Genomic DNA, 15,074 nt, shown 5'->3' with positions numbered 1-15,074 from the left:
GGCTCTGCCTCCCACCTCCTCAGGCACCGCCCACCCGGGCCCCTCCACTCTGCCTACCACCGTGCCCCGCCTGGCATACAAACAGGGGCCACCGCCCCCACAGCCCTGGAGCCAGAAGGCAGCCTCGTAGCCTGACACAGCGACAGGCGGCCGTCACCGTGGGAAACTGCACGCTTGTGCCAGTGACACTAAATGGCAAACGGGGTACTTTGGAATTTCGCGAAGATTGAGTTCCAAGAAAGGCACATGCGACGTGGTGCAAAAAACACCTAAGTCCACACGTGGCTTTCCTCAAGGCTCGTCATGGGGGGAGGGGTGCTCTCAGCAGGTGTTCCGGGGCTGGGCTGGGATTCTCTGGGGTTGTTTCATATAAAAACCATCACGTGTGCCCTTGCACATAACTCACACACGTGTGCACTCACACCCACGCTGCACACTCTGTGGTTGTTTACCCCAGCGATCCAAACCCAGAAACACAACTCTACCAGGAGCCGATGCTGCCTTTCGCGGGTGACACAGATCACCGGGAAAAACCGGGCTACCTGTGGCTGGTGACTAATGAGACACGAAAGGTTGCACCCATCACACAGTGTCTGTGCGTGGGAGGGACGTGACAGGCGAATAAAAGGTGAGCAAGTTACGCAGGATGACAGAGGCGGATGCCGGGGGCAGCGCAGGCCGCAGGCTGACTGGTTCCCAGGGCTGCACCTGCGATCCAGGGCCTGAGGGCTCCAGGCTCCCTGGGGCTGGCCACATACACTCAGGTGGTGGCAGGTGTGTCCTAGTGGCCTGCTCAGGCCCCAGGGGGAATGTGCCACTGCCCACTCCTGAACCAGGGGCAGCAAGGCGTGGAGAGCAGAGAGGGAGGGAGGGAGGGAGGGAGAGAGGGAGGCCAGGCCAAACAGACTAACATCTGGACAGCTAACTCTGTCCTCAGGCAGGGGCGGTTTCTGGGAAAGAACTATTTCCTGTCTCCCGGGGTGGCTCCCAGGCCCCGCTCGCCTCACTCGCTCCAGCTGTACGTCCGTGCATCTGACCCTGGCCGCCTCGGTCCGCAGCTGCCTCAGCCTTCCCCAAACCTGGGCACTGCCCTTCCCCCCGGGGGAGCTGCCCTGTGGGCACATCCCATCCCATCTGGCTCCTGTCTCTGCAGCCGGGCCTGAGCCACGCTTGCTCGATCGCTCGCTCGCTTGCTCGGCTGCTTGCTGCCTTCCCGGCCTCTCCCCTGCAGCTGTCATTTGCGTCAATTCCGCTTCTGTGTGTCGCCCCACTGTCACCTGGGGGAGACGTCGGGGCCCTCCCAGCCTCCCCTTCACCTCTCTGAGCTCACCGCCCCCCACCCCACTCCCTCTGCTCCATTCTGAGGCCCGGAGCAGGCAGCTGGTTCCGTCTGTCTCCCCCGCACCTGCAACCTGCCAGGTGCGCAGCAGGTGCGCCCTGGGCGGCGCCCGCTCACCGGCAGCTGCTTCTCCAGGCAGATGCTGAACGTCTTGGTGTGGTTGGGCTTCAGCTTCTTCAGGGGCACGCGCGTCTCCCCGATGAACTCGTTGTGGCGGAATTTGTCCTCGTCACACACGGAGATCCTGGGGGGCAAGGGGCATGGCCGGGGCCTCAGAAGCACTGGGCGCCCCCAGTCTGCTTCCAGGGATCTGTGGGTGTGGCCGGGGGCTGGGGAGGGGGGGAGGGAGTGGGCGGCTGGGGCCCCACCCACCGCAGGGTCTTCCGGATCATGTCCTCGTCTGTGATCCCGTAGTAAGTGAGGGTCTCGTTCCACGTGGGGTTCAGCGTGTTACGCAGGGTCTTGGTTCTGAGCTTATTGGCCTGCAAAGAGGAAGCGGGTTCTGAGCCGGGACCAGCGCAGGAGCCCGGTGGGGATGATACGCTGGCCCCAGGGCGGCCACGTCCAGTGCCTGGAGCCTGTGGATGCGTGGCCTGACACCTGGGTGTGTGTGTGGGGGGAATGGGCGTGCAGGTGGAACGGAGGGCGCTGATTGGCTAACTGTAAATGGGGCCGGCCCAGGGCAGTCGCAAGACCCAGGGCAGGTCAGGGGCAGGCGTGGCTGGCTTTGCAGATGCAGGAAGGGGCCACCAGCCGCGCAGCCAGGGTGGCTTCTAGGAGGAGGGCAGCCCTGCCAACACTGCGAGCGACTTGGTTGTTTGTTACAGCAGCCGCAGGAAGCGGTTCCCGTGATCCTCGCACTTTACCTGCCCCGCTCCATCAGACCCTCAGCTCCCGGTCTGCTGTGCCCTGATGGCCGCCGGCCACCAGCGCAGCCTCTGAGGTCACGAACCCCAGCTCGAGGGACCCCAACAGGGCACACAGTCTCTGAGCCCATGCACCCCACGTCAAAGGAGTACTCACGCGTCTCCTGGCACTGCTTAGAGCAAGACCGCACTTCATACAACGCTGCCCTGGGTTGGGGGCTGCGGGTGGGGTTTCCAAAGCCCACTCCCGGGCCCATGAGTCTTGCTCGGAGCTCGGTCCCTGAGCTCCTGTCTTGGGCCTACTTCCCTGGGATACCCGCCCTTGGCACCTGCAGCCCTGAGCCGTGCTGGCCACAGGAGGACACTGAGGCCCAGGCAGGGACCACCGGTGTCCAGGTGTGGGGGATGGGACCCAGCCCTGCCTTCCCTACAGTAGGAGTAATGGCCCCTCCTGGACAGGTGGGTCAACTCAGGCCCCGCCCCCTGGTAGGAAAATAGAATACTGAGCAGGAAGACGCACACAAGGACGAATCAAGCCTGCTCTTCCATGCTAAGGCTCACCTCGGTGCTCTGGTTTGACAGCAATTTTTTTCTCTTCCTCCCTAGACGCACCTGTTGTGCCAGTACCCTAAGCACTGCCTGGGTCGGGTGCATGGGAACAGGAGTCTGTGGGCAAATACACGGGCAGCTGCTGCCCGTCATCTCCTTTATGGAGACACAGAGCAGCCCATCAGCTCGTCAAAGGCGCTGACGAGGCCTGCAATAAAGGGCCTCATTTAGCCAGGTCTTCCCATGTTATCTGAGCCCAGATCCCTTTGTTTGTACATGATATTAACCTCCAGCTGTGAGTGTGTCTAGGAAACCCTCCTGGGGACTCTGGGGGTTTCTTCAACCCAGCAGGCGTATAATTCTGACTCACAAGGCCCTAGGGTGTGAGACGGGCAGGAGCTGGGCGCCCACCAGCTTGCTTGGGCCCTTCAAGAGAACGGGAGCCCCAGGCTCAGCAGGGAGGGCGGCCCTGGGAAACAACCCTCTCACCTTGCTGGCTCCCGGCAACAGGTGCAGCTTCACGTAGGGGTCGGCCAGCCCATTGTGGTCCATCGGCTTCAGGCCCTGAGCAGGGACAGCAGACGGTGTGAGCTGGGGAGTGGGGGGTGCAGGGCAGCCAGGGCCTGGGCCAGCCGAGGCCCTCTGCCCCTCCTGGCTGAGTTCACTGCCCTCTTTCCCGAAGCATCCGGGCCACACCCTCAGGTCAGGGAGGGCCCGCCCGCCCGCCCCTGCCGCCAGACACGCAGGCCAAGGCCTCTAGTCCCCCGCCTTGCTGGTGACCCTCCTTGCTCCAAAGAGGCCCGCACTGTCCTGCTCTGGTCGGGGGCTTCCCTCCTCCGGGATCCGCCCCCTTTGCAGACACAGCCTCTGACTCTATGTCACCGACTCCTCATCCTCTACTCATCCACGCGCTTCCCGGGGGTCACAGGAAACCGCCGCGGGGCCAGGCTCCACGGCCAGCCCTCCGCGACTGCAGGGCTCCCGCAGCCGGCGGCCGCGGAGGCTCCGTCCACAAGGTGGCGCCCTCCCCAGCTTTGCTTCCAGCTCCTTCGCCAATCGTGCCGAGAATGCCCCACCGGGAGCCCACCGACCCACGCCCGGCCAGGCGGGGGGCCGAGCTGACCTCAGGCTCCTCCTCCTGGGGCCTGCATTTTCCCTTCCCGCACGGCTCCCCCTGGGGCCTGACTCAGACCAACCGCAAGTTTACTACACAACGGGGATCGGCTGCTCCCACCAGGCGCGCCCCCCCCCCCCCGCCCCGGGCCGCCGAGGCTCCGCCCCCCCACCCTCTGGTAAGGCGAGGAGGCTGCCCCCGCTCGCGCCTGCGCTCAGCCCTCGGCTGTGGGTACTTCGCAGCTGGGCGAGTGGGTGGGTTGCTCAAGGCCCTAAGCCTCGTCCGTCTCATCTGTAAAAGGGGTTGATAATCAGCTTTCCCCGGGCCTGAGGGGAGCAGACAGCACAGCCGCGGGGCGGGCAGGCGGGAGTTTGCCCTTCCCTCCGTGCCAGGCCCCTGGGACTGTGACCCAGCGCCTGCAGGCCGCTGCCGCTGCACGTTTGTCCGTGGCTGTGCAACGTGTTTGCAGGGGGTCAGGTGTCCGGCTTTCCTCTCACACAGCTCTGGGCCTCCAGAACGCCCGGCGTGTCTACCCCTGCCTCGGTGGCCTCGCCTGCGGACCTCCGAGGTGGGGAGTGACGCCTGCTCCGTCCTACCGGTCCCTGGACTGTCCTGGGGCCTCTGCCCCTCCCACCAGCAGGTCTCTGGGGGGCCTCGGGGGCCGCACACTTGGCTCAGAAGCTGAAAGCGACCGTGGGTGCAGCCAGAGGCCCGGGCACTATTCTGTCACCAACTTCCGGGCCCACACGGGTGGCCTCCCTGGCCCCCCGGGGATCCACCTGCTGCCTATGGGGTGCAGACAGGGCCTGCTCCCAGCGAAGGTCGGGGGCGTGACGGGAAGCCCCTCAGAGGGATCCCCCCAGCTTACAGTGTCTGCCAGAGGCAGGACCCGGCTCTGGGGCGGGCTCCCACAGGCCGGGGCGGCGGAGGAAGTGGGAGGGGTCTCTAGCTCTGCCAAGTGTTCAGGGGCGGGGTCTTCCAGACTCACCAGGGCCAGCCTGCAACAGCAGCCGTCCCGCGGGGAGGAAGCTCTGCCCCGGCACAGCCCGCGGGGCCTGGAGGGCTTCCCTGCTGCCCTACTGCAGGGTGCCACATGGGGGGGCTCCCAGAGTGCTCGGATTCCTGGGGACCCACAGCGGAGGGGTCTGTCATGTGCAGCCCTGGGCTCACCGGGTGGGGTCTGTGTCCCTGGCACTGAGCTGACAATGGGGCTGGGTTTGTGTTTTACAGACAGGCGGGGGTCCCGCGCGGGGTTTTCCTGGCTTTTTTGCACGTGTGTGTAGGGGGTGCGTGTATGGCCGTGACTGACCCTACTGCACACACAGCAAAGCCCGAGGTGGCCAAGTCAGGGCCCAGCCTCCCCCAAACACCCCCATCTCGCTCCTACCCCAGGGACCCAGCCCATCCATGCCTGCACTGCCTCTTCTATGAACCTGGGGGTTCACAGAGAAGGTTCCAGAGGGTGGGGACACCACTGTGGCTCTGGGGCCACCCATCCCCCGCTGTGGTGCCTGCTGGGCCCCACAGTCAGCAGAGGCATATGTGTATACCCACAGGTACCTGCCTAGACCTGGGGTGCCCACACGGAGACACACACACACACACGTGCACACATGTGCGCACACACGTCAGGCTGGGGAGGGCAGGCAGCTACACACAGGGTGGGGGGGTCCTGGGGTCTGGGATGGAGGAGGAGGGGTGGGCTCTGGCCAGAGTGGCCTGACAGCCTGGGTAACTTCTCTAAGGCAGGGAGGAGCCACAGAAGGGGCCTACCCCCCCCGGGGGGGGGCCCAGAGGAGAGGGGAGGGTGGGGACACAGCAGGCAGGTGGCTGTGGCCTGTGGTGGACCGCACTCCCCCGCCTGCTGTGGCCCACGTGGGGTGGCCCGTCCTGCTGGGGGTGCTCAGAGCCAGGGGCTGCCCCTCAGCTGGCGGGTAGGGCCAGGGAAGGCGTGGGTCGGGAAGGCTGGGGTGGGTCAGGGCCCAGGCAGCTCTGTGGGGAGCCCGGCCCATCCCCAGCCCCGCCAGGGGCTCTCCTAGGCCTTGCAGGCCCTTACCTTTCGAGAAAACATCAACTTGGGCACCTTCCTCCCGGAGGGAGCCATGAGGTAGGGGACGGAGGGAACAGCACGGGTGAGAACAGAGCTGGCTTGGGGAGGGGCTCCACAGACACCCGGCACCCAGGGAGCGAGGCCAGGAGGCCGGACCCCTGCCTGGGGTGGTCTCAGCCTCCTCCGCGGCCCCAGCGTCCAGGGCAGGAGTTCGGAGTGGCCTACTCCTCGGAGTCCGGGCGGCCGAGGTGCTGGGCGCTTGGGTGGGAGAGACCCCCAGCAGCAGCCGCAGCCTCCGTCCATGCCTGCCCTGCGGGATCCACAGCCCCCACCCCCACCCTGCTCACACCCTCCGGCCCCTCCTCCCTCTGCTCTCTGAACACCCGCCTGGCAGGGATTTTAGTTCTCCCTGCCCTGCCCCGGTGCAGCCCAGTGGGACAGAGGCAGGGCTGGGCTTCCAGCCGGCGGCACAGGGGCGCAGGGGTGTGGGGGTGCGGGCGCGGGCCTACCTTGGCCTTGCTGATGGTGCAGTGCAGGGCGTTGCTCTCCTGGTCGTACAGCAGGCTGAAGTCCAGCGTGCCCAGGGCGGCTGCCGACAAAGAGGCCCGGGGTCACGCAGCGGCAGGGGAAGCCGCACCGGCCCCTGCCTGCCCAAATGGGCCTTTTTTTTTTTTCCCCCAACAAGAGACAAAATATTGTTTAGAGAAATCAGTGCAGGCCAAAGTCATCCTTAGTAATTCTCAGGGGATTTAAACACGCAGACTCTAGGAATGCAGGCAGCGACTCCAATCAGACACAGCATCGGGACCCAGCCCGCCTCCCCCTCCACCCCAGGTTCTGGCCCAGGTTCTGGCCACAGGGCCACCTGAAGAAGCCGAGCAGCCCTCCAGGTTCCAGTCACCGAGACGGCTCACAGACGGCCGCTACAGCCCTGAGACCCGCTGGTCACATTTCAGTTACCCCTATGGGCTCCCATTCAAATCCCGGCTGCCCCACTTCCCATCCAGCTCCCTGCTATGGCCTGGGAAAGCAGTGGAAGATGGCCCAAGTGCTTGGGCCCCTGCACCCACGCGGGAGACCTGGAAGAAGCTCCTGGCTCCTGGCTTCCCCCTGGCCCTGCCCTGGCTATTGAGGATTGAGGTTACTGGGGGAATGAACCAGCGGATGGAAAATCCCCCTGCTTCTATTCTGCCTTTCAAATAAATTAATAAATCTTTTTAAAAATAAAGTAAAAATTACCCAAAAGGATTTCTTTATGGAGATGAATGCCCCAGATCTCTCAGCCTTGGCATACTTCCTGCTCACTGAAGTCACAGGCACATTTTAACGTCCCTGGTGATGGCATCATCAGTGCTTGTCATTTTTTTTTTTTTTAAAGATTTATTTTATTTGAAAGGCAGAATGAGAGAGAGAGGGCTTCTATCTGCTGGTTCACTCCCCAAATGGCTGCAACAGCCACGGCTGTGCCAGGCCAAGGCTTGGAGCCTGGAACTCCATCCAGGTCTCCCACATGGGTTCAGGGGCCCAGGTACTTGGGTCATCCCTCGCTGCTTTCCCAGGCACATTAGCAGGGAGCTGGATCGGAAGTGGAGCAGCCGGGACTTGAACTGCTGCCCACACGGGGTACCGCTGTCCCGGCTTGGGGGTGGGGCGGTGCTTAACCTGCTGCGCCATGGCTCCGGCCCCGTCAGCGCTGCTCTAACCTGAGCAGCCTGTGAGTACTAACACACAACCACCGCAAATTTACAAAACTGAAATCTACACACGTGAACCACACCGCGTCCTACAGGTAACAGGTAGAAGTATAAAGGTGGGCCACCAGCAAGGGCAGAATGCGTCTCCATGGCAACCGCCGCCCACTGAGCACCTACTGTTTGCCGGTGCCACCCAGCCCTGGGAGCGGTGTCATTGGCCCATTTTCCACAGGAGGAGCTGAGGCCTGGAGGTGAGGCTCAGGGGGCCACCCCCACTACCCAGCCTCCTGCCCCAGCCCCTGCGCTGCACTGCCTATGGCTGGCACAGGGTGGTACGCACGTGTGCCAGGCTCTGGCTACAGGAGCTCCTGTCCTCCCTGGGCAACTGCCCTCAATTTCCCTCAGGCCTGAGTGGCCAGCAGAGACGGGGCAGAGAGGCTGCAGGCCCTGGCCAGGCCAACCGCCGAGCCACTGGAAGGCTCCCTCGGGGCTCGGCCTCTGGGGGGGCCGTGGGCCAGCAGCGAGGAGCAGCTGGGTCCCCGTGCTGCTTCCCCGTCTCTCAGAGGCAGCAGCCACTCTCAGGGGCCAGGAGGAGGGTGCAGCAGGAACGGGTGCAGCTGCCACCCTCAGGAGCCAGCACACGCCACAGCTGTGGCCTTCCACGCCGAAGAGGCTCTCGGCACCAGGCCAGGACGGACCCTGGAGAGCAAAAGGCACATCCCCTTATGCCTTCCGAAGCCAGGTCCTGCTTCCAGGCCCTGAGCTGGTGAACAGTCTCATGCACACATGTGTTGTATGCTCAGGATACGTACGGGGCAGGGTCCCTCTCCCCATGGTGAGTACTGCTTACGGGAAAGAATGGATGAAAAGAACCCACATGGTGGAGTCCACTGAGACAGGAGCCACGGAGGTCCTCAAGGGATGCCTGGCCTCCACTTGGATGAGAGCTATCAAGGAAGGCTTCCTGGAGGAGCCATGATGGAGAAGTAGGAGTTGGCCAGGGGCACGGGGGGGGGGGGGCTTTGTGGCTGGAGAGATGCTGGGCTGAGGGGTGAGGTGCCTGTTCTTTAGGCAAGGGCTGGAGCTGGGCTCCTAGCATGGGGCTTGGTCCTCCGGTGGCTACTGGCCAAACCCCGCCACAGCATCTACTGCAAAGGCAGAGCTGGGGAGATGGCACCCGACCACACGGGCCCTTGCAGGAGGAGAGCACCTGCCCCGGGCGGGCCAGTGTTCCGTGCAGCCGCCCGCTCTTCCCAGGTGAGGACAAGAGTCGTGGTTCTCGTGCACCCCCTGCCAGGCTCACGGCCCCGCCTTTGCCTGTGGCAGCGCTGGACAGCATCCCTGTGTGTGACCTGAGCGTCTCCCACGTCTCTGTGCCCCGTCTGCCGAGTCCCGGCGCACGGGAAGCCCTCGGAGGTAATTATAGACGGCGCAGTCCCACTTTGGCAGCTTTTCTAGAAAACTGGACTTGCCCCCCCGAGACCCGTTCTGGAACAAAACTGCTCAAACAGGATCGCTCCCTTCCCCACCTGGGGAGCTCACGCAGTGTCACTCAATGCTGCTGCCTGTCACTGCTACCGCAAGACAAGGGGAAGGCTGGGGGGTCCCTCCGCTGGCAGCCCCAGGCGGCCCGGTTCTGACTTTTTTTTTCAAGTTTAATTTATTTATTGGAAAGGCAGAGTTACAGAGAGGCAGAGAGAGAGAGAGAGAGAGAGAGAGAGAGAGAGAGAGAGATTGATCTTCCTTCTGCTGGCTCACTCCCCAAATGGCTGCAGTGGCCAGAGCTGGGCTGATCCAAAGCCAGGAACCAGGAGCTTCTTCCAGATCTCCCGATGGGTGCAGACTGCTTTCCCAGGCCATAGCAGAGAGCTGGATGGGAAGTGGAGCAGCTGGGATTCGAACCGGCGCCTATATGGGATGCTGGCACTGCAGGCGGCGGCTTTACCTGCTACGCCACAGTGCCAGCCCCTTAATAAAAGTTTTAAAAGAAAGAGTCGGGCCGGCGCTGTGGCGCAGCGGGTAAAGCCACCACCTGTGACGCCAGCAGCCCATACTGCGCCCCGGCCATGCCCTCCCGCCCCATGCTCTGTGTGCTCAGGCTGTGTGCTCACCAGTAGTTCACAGGAGTGCAACGTGGGCGCCAACACACCCACGCTTTCTGTGTTTTGCAGCCCCAGAGAAGGACAAGCGGGAGAGACAGAGGGCTGCCTGCTCCCTGGGGCCTCCTGGCTGCAGAAGGGGGAGGCGCTGCTTGCGACAGAGACTCTGTGCGACAAGGGCCTGGACATGGCCCAGCAGAAGCCACTGCTGCCAGCCCTTCCCGGGGACCCCGAGCCTGGGTGGCCCTCCGACAGCCTGAAGCCCTCTGAACCCAGTGACAGCTCTGTAAGAAGTGACAGTTAAGCCACAGCCTGCGACACTGGCATCCCAAATCTGAGCGCTGGTTCCAGTCCCAGCTGCTCTGCTTCTGATCCAGCTCCCTGCTAACGCACCTGGGAAAGCAGAAGATGGCCCAGGTGCTTGGGCCCCTGCACCCGCGTGGGAGACCCCAAAGAAGCTCCTGGCTCCTGGCTGCAGCCTGGCCCAGCCTCGCCTGTTGCAGCCATTTGGGGAGTGAGCCAGCTGATGGAAGAGCTCTGTCTCTCCTTCCCTCTCTGTCACTCTGCTTCTCAAATAAATAAAGAAACGAAAGAAAGAAAGGACAGCGTCTAAACGGAAGCGTGGCGTGGCGGCAGTTTTGGGAAGCCCACCAGTGGTGAGGCTCTCTTAGGGAGCGAATGGTCCCTAGGCTTCATTCCCTAGAGGAGACGCGCGGCTCAGAGAGGGAAGGTGACCTGGCTGGGCGGGCCCAGCACAGCTGCCCAGAGTCCGGGTCTCTTCACTGCCTGAGTTTCTGCCTTAAAGCTCAGTGGATCCCCACAGGGCCCCAGGGTTTAGCTAAAGTCTTAGCAGAACACAAAAAGGAAACCGGAGAGAGAAGGCAGAGCCCCTGGAGGGGGCGGGGCTGGCCTGTGGGGGGAAGGCACCTAGGCTGTGAGTGCCGTCGCCCCCGCCCCCCGTTTACATTTGCAGAAATGGTGAGGGTCGGGCACTAAGGGGCCTCTGCCCCTCAGATCCTCCCTGGCTAATTTGAGGCGGTCAGCTTGTGCTAGTGGGCTTCTCTGAGGCCTAACGCCTGGGCGTGGCTCTCTTGACCCACACACCACTGGGACAGGAAATGTGTCCTAAATAGAGAGAGAACTACTTACCCAAAATTTCACTTATTTTTATTTAAAAGCCGGGGGGGGGGGACCTTCCATCTGCTGGTTCCTCTCCACAGTGCCCGCGATAGCCAGGAGCCCGTAACTCCATCCGGGTCTCCTGCATGGCGGCAGAGCCCTCGGCACTCCGCGTCATCTGCAGCCTCCCAGGATCCCTTGCAGGGAGCTGGACTGGAAGTGGAGGTGCCAGGACTGGAGCCAGCACTGTCACATGGGCTGTGGGTGTCCCAAGCCGTGGCCTGACCTGCTGTGCCACAACGCCCACCCCCAAGTGCATTCCTAACCACAGCACCAAACACCTGCCCCTGGGCCGACTTTTTCTGAAGAAAAATGTCAGCCTTCCACATACTAAAAACTAAAAACAAACAAACAAAAAACACACAAGCAAACAACTGCGGCAGGAACCACGGACAGCGACGCAGTCTGCATTGAACCTGATCCACAGGTGGGGACAGTGGGCACGGAGCAAGGCAGGGACAGGGGAGGAGAGGAAGGGGGGGTCATTGGCCAGGACAGGGCCGGCTGGCGGCTCTGCAGCCCTCTGCTTTCGGTTGCTGAGAACTCCCTGTCCCTCCCAGACCCACTGCGGCCCGGTGGCAGCACGGCCTTGGCCATGTGATTTCCCCCGATTCCAGCTGCTGGGCCGTGGCACCCCTGGTGCGGCTGGCCTCTACATACCGCCCTGCCCTGCCCCCCCTCCTGCACCTCGCCCTCCCCTTTGGGTTTCGAGTGCACTGGGCGGTCAGAGGTGGGTCCAGCACCGAGCTGGACATGTTGGGAGAGTGCACACAAATATCATGGTGGGTCTGGGCAGCACACGACTGAAGGCGAGCGAGGAAGGGGCACACAGCCAGCAGGCCTGGCACCTTGGCGGCACACCCAGCCACGAGTCCCGACTTTGCCCTTGCTCCAGGTCTCGGGGCTGAATTATGCAGGCTTAGGTTGATGCATGAATCTTATGGGAACTTCTGGGAAAGGTTTCCCGGATCTTAAACTGCGAAATGGAGTAGGAAACTGGTCCTCAAATCTAGGTGACACCTGGACCCACAGCAGCCACCTTGAGCCGTGAGGATTCTGCTGGGTTCATGGAGGCACAGGCATCACGAGGACCCTGGTTTGCGCCTGGGTGTCTCTCACCCACAAATGCACGGGAGCAGGAGATTGACGCTGGTTTCCAGCCTCGGAGGGAAAGAGTGTGGCCGAGTGGGAAGACAGAAGCATTGCCAGGGACGGTGGCGAGGGGTCTGGAGTGGCAGGACCATCACTGTGCTCGCGGCCCAAGCCACGGGCTCTGGTCTCCGGTTTCTCCCAACTCAAAGCCTCTGAGCCATGGCAGCTTCGGAGGCTGGAGCAGTAGCCGCAGGTGGTGGTGGGTGTCTCTAGCAATGGAGCTCTGCCCCTTGGGCGGGCCGGGGTGGGGAGGGGCAGGGGCACCAGTGTTTGCTGCCTGTGCCCTTCCCACCCTCCCAGGAGCTCTGCTGGGAACACTAGGCTCGTGCCTTGAGGTGACTTAATAAAGGATGGGCTTTGGAGGGGAAACAGAAAGGCGGAGTAAATCAACAGCACTTGTCTCCCGGCCTGGGACAACACAGCAACCGCCCTCATTTCTTTTTGTTAGAACAGAGATAATCCAATAATTAGGGCAGCAAATAGCATAACCCTGGCTCAAGCCGTAATGAACCATCTGGCTTGAATCATTTAGGCTTATTCAGGGATCTGGCTGTCAAGAGCCCAGAGCAGGGCACACGGCCTGGGGCAGCGGGTGGAGGGCAGACCTGCCCCCAACCTGTTCCCCCCAGGGGCAGGAGCCCAGGTTCCTGCGCTCAAAGCCAGGATGGGGTCCAGGCCTTGAAAGGCGGCACGGGGCGGGGGGGGGGGGGGTTGGGGAGGGAGGGAGGGCACATCGGCTCTGGCTGTTCCCGAGCCTCTTGTCAGTGTTTCTTTAGCGAGTCCTGGTGACATGGGTGTGGCCAGCCCACAGCTTAAGCTCACCAGGCTGTGCCCACCAGAGTCCACCCCCTGCCAGGACACCCCGCCCAGCCCTCTGCCTGCTGCTAACCCTGGGGCGACAGACAGGTGGCGGGGCTGCTGGCCCGAGCCCCTGGCTGTCTGAGGGCTCTGGGACTTGTTGGCCGTGGCATGCAGGGGCCCTCTGTGGCAGGAGGAGTGTGGCCTGAGGCTCAGGGAAGCCCTGCCCCACCTGCCCGCTCCCTTGGCCCAGGAGTGGCTTCTCCAGAGGTGACTTGGGATTCAGGGCGGCCAGGAGCTGACTTGTCCCCTGGAGGGCCTGCTCAGAGGCCAGCAAGGGAGGGGGCCAGGCGCGGGGTGGTGGTCGGGGTGCGGGGTGATGAACTCTGCCCCAGTCTCCCAGGCTGGCAGGAAAGTGGGGGAAATGATTACTCCCCCACCCCCATGCCCCGGGGCAGGGCTCCACCTGCCAGGCCTGTGGTCCAGGCCTAGACAGAGTGCTCAGCCCCCCCCCCCCCCGCGGTGGTGGGGCCTCCCCAGGCAGGGAGGCAAGTGCCAGCACTGTGGGTGGCACCGGTAACCTCCACTTGGGCAAATTATGGACTGGGGGGAACTCCAGGCCTGGAGCCAGGTGAGGGCCCCAAGCAGGCTATACAGACCCAGGGCCGGGTTTGACGCTGGGTTTCCGGGTCTCAGGGATGCAGCTGGGGCCACAGCTGGGTGGGGAGCCCCTCGCACCGTGTCCCTAGCCCCACCTGGTGCACAGCGACTCCCCATGAGACCGTGACCTCCTGCCTCGGTTTTGCCCACCAGCCCCGGGGCCGGCCGGGCCTTGGCCCCGCGGATCCGGGGCCCACGCCTGTTCCCTGGGGGCTCAGGGCGGGGAGGAGGGGGCGCGGGTGTAACAGGTGGGCAAAGGTCGCCGGTCCGGCCAGCACCGCGGCGGGGTCCACGCAGCGACAGGAGGGACCGCCAAGGTTTTTCCGAAGGACAACCGGCCCCGCGGTCTTCCCGGTCCTCGGCCCGCGCGCCAGAAAAGCCGCCGCGCACTGAGGGCTGCTGGGCCCACCGGGAGGCCCGGGCTCCCCGCCCCAGCCCGGACCCTGGGCCGCGGGGCCTGTCCGGAGCGGCTCGCGCGCGGGGAGCCACCGTGCGGCCGGCAGCAACTGGTGTCTCCCCGGGGCGCAGCTCCGCCCTTCCCGGGAACAAAAGCCGCCGCCCGCGCCCGAGCTCCCCGCAGGCGGGCCGAGAGGGGGCGCGGCCCCGGAACGGGACGCCCCCAGGGGGCGCCCCCAAACTTCCCACCTCACCGGCCCCGGCAAGGAGGTGTCGGGCGGGTGTGCAGGGTGCGCGGAGCGCACGGGGCAGGCGCGGGGGCCGCGGGCTGGGCGCGGGGCGCGCGGGAGGGCGAGGGCATCGCGCGGGGGCCCCGGGGGACGCGCGAGGCCGCGGCGCGCGCCCCGCGAGGGGAGGGGGCCGGCGCCGGCGACTTGGAAACTTACTGCAGTCGTCCGACTCGTAGCCGTCGGCGTCCGGCTCGTCCTCGGGGGGCTTGGCGGGCGGCCGCGCCGGGCTGGGGCCGGGGCCGGGGCCCGGGCTGGCGCCGTAGGCTCCGAAGAGCTGGTCCACGTCCTCGTCGTCGTCGCGGGCGCCGTCGGAGGGGCTGCGGCGGCCCGCGCTGGCCGCGGCCGGGCGCGCGGGGGTGTCCGGGGGCGCCTCGGCGCGCGGCCCGGCGGCCGGGGGCAGCCCCCGCGGGAAGCGGGGGAAGTAGTCCGAGATCTGCTTGATGGGCCGGATGGGGCCGGGGCACACGTCGATGGCCATATGCTCCTGGATGCTGATGGTCGCCTTCTCACCGCGCCGCCGGAGGGTCATGCAGGCAGCGCCGCCCCGCCCGGGCGCGGCCCGGCCCGGCGCGACCCCAGCCCGCGGGCGGCTCAGCAGGCCCGGCGGGGCGCGGCGGGGGCTGCGGGCGCGGCCGGCGGCGCCCCCGGACGGCCTTGACGCGGCTCCTGCCTGCTCGGCGGCGGCCGGCGCGAGTGAGTGCAGGGGCCGGCAGGCAGGGGGCGGGCCCAGCCCGCGTCACCCGGTAGCAACCAAGCAGGGTGAGTGCGCGGGCTGTGCGGGAGGCGCGGAGCGGAGCGAGCCGGGCGGCGCCACCCGCGCCCGCACTCGCGCTCACACCGGCGCGCACGCCGGCCCGGGACCCTGCGCGCGCACACGGCGGGCGAGCG

General features: G+C 64.8%; 1 protein-coding gene across 2 annotated transcripts in view; it reads right to left on the bottom strand.

Moving 5' to 3' along the window:
* The window catches only part of DOC2B (double C2 domain beta), a 49,228-nt gene extending 34,402 nt beyond the window's left edge, over positions 1-14,826 (bottom strand). The window contains exons 1-6 of one of the 2 annotated variants that reach the window (XM_070061173.1): positions 14,343-14,826; positions 6,428-6,507; positions 5,925-5,951; positions 3,244-3,318; positions 1,712-1,821; positions 1,457-1,583 (exon numbers count right to left, since the gene is read on the bottom strand). In XM_070061173.1, coding sequence (XP_069917274.1) covers positions 1,457-1,583; positions 1,712-1,821; positions 3,244-3,318; positions 5,925-5,951; positions 6,428-6,507; positions 14,343-14,715 — 792 coding nt within the window. In that variant the 5' untranslated portion in view covers positions 14,716-14,826. The remainder of the gene's footprint in view (positions 1-1,456; positions 1,584-1,711; positions 1,822-3,243; positions 3,319-5,924; positions 5,952-6,427; positions 6,508-14,342) is intronic. The other variant, XM_051824566.2, reaches the window with a different exon arrangement.
* Positions 14,827-15,074: the final 248 nt, after the last annotated feature.

The sequence above is a fragment of the Oryctolagus cuniculus genome, chromosome 17 (assembly GCF_964237555.1).
Source record: "Oryctolagus cuniculus chromosome 17, mOryCun1.1, whole genome shotgun sequence".
NCBI lineage: Eukaryota > Metazoa > Chordata > Mammalia > Lagomorpha > Leporidae > Oryctolagus > Oryctolagus cuniculus.
Note: the sequence above shows the minus strand (reverse complement) of the source record. Positions and strands in the feature narration are given on the sequence as shown.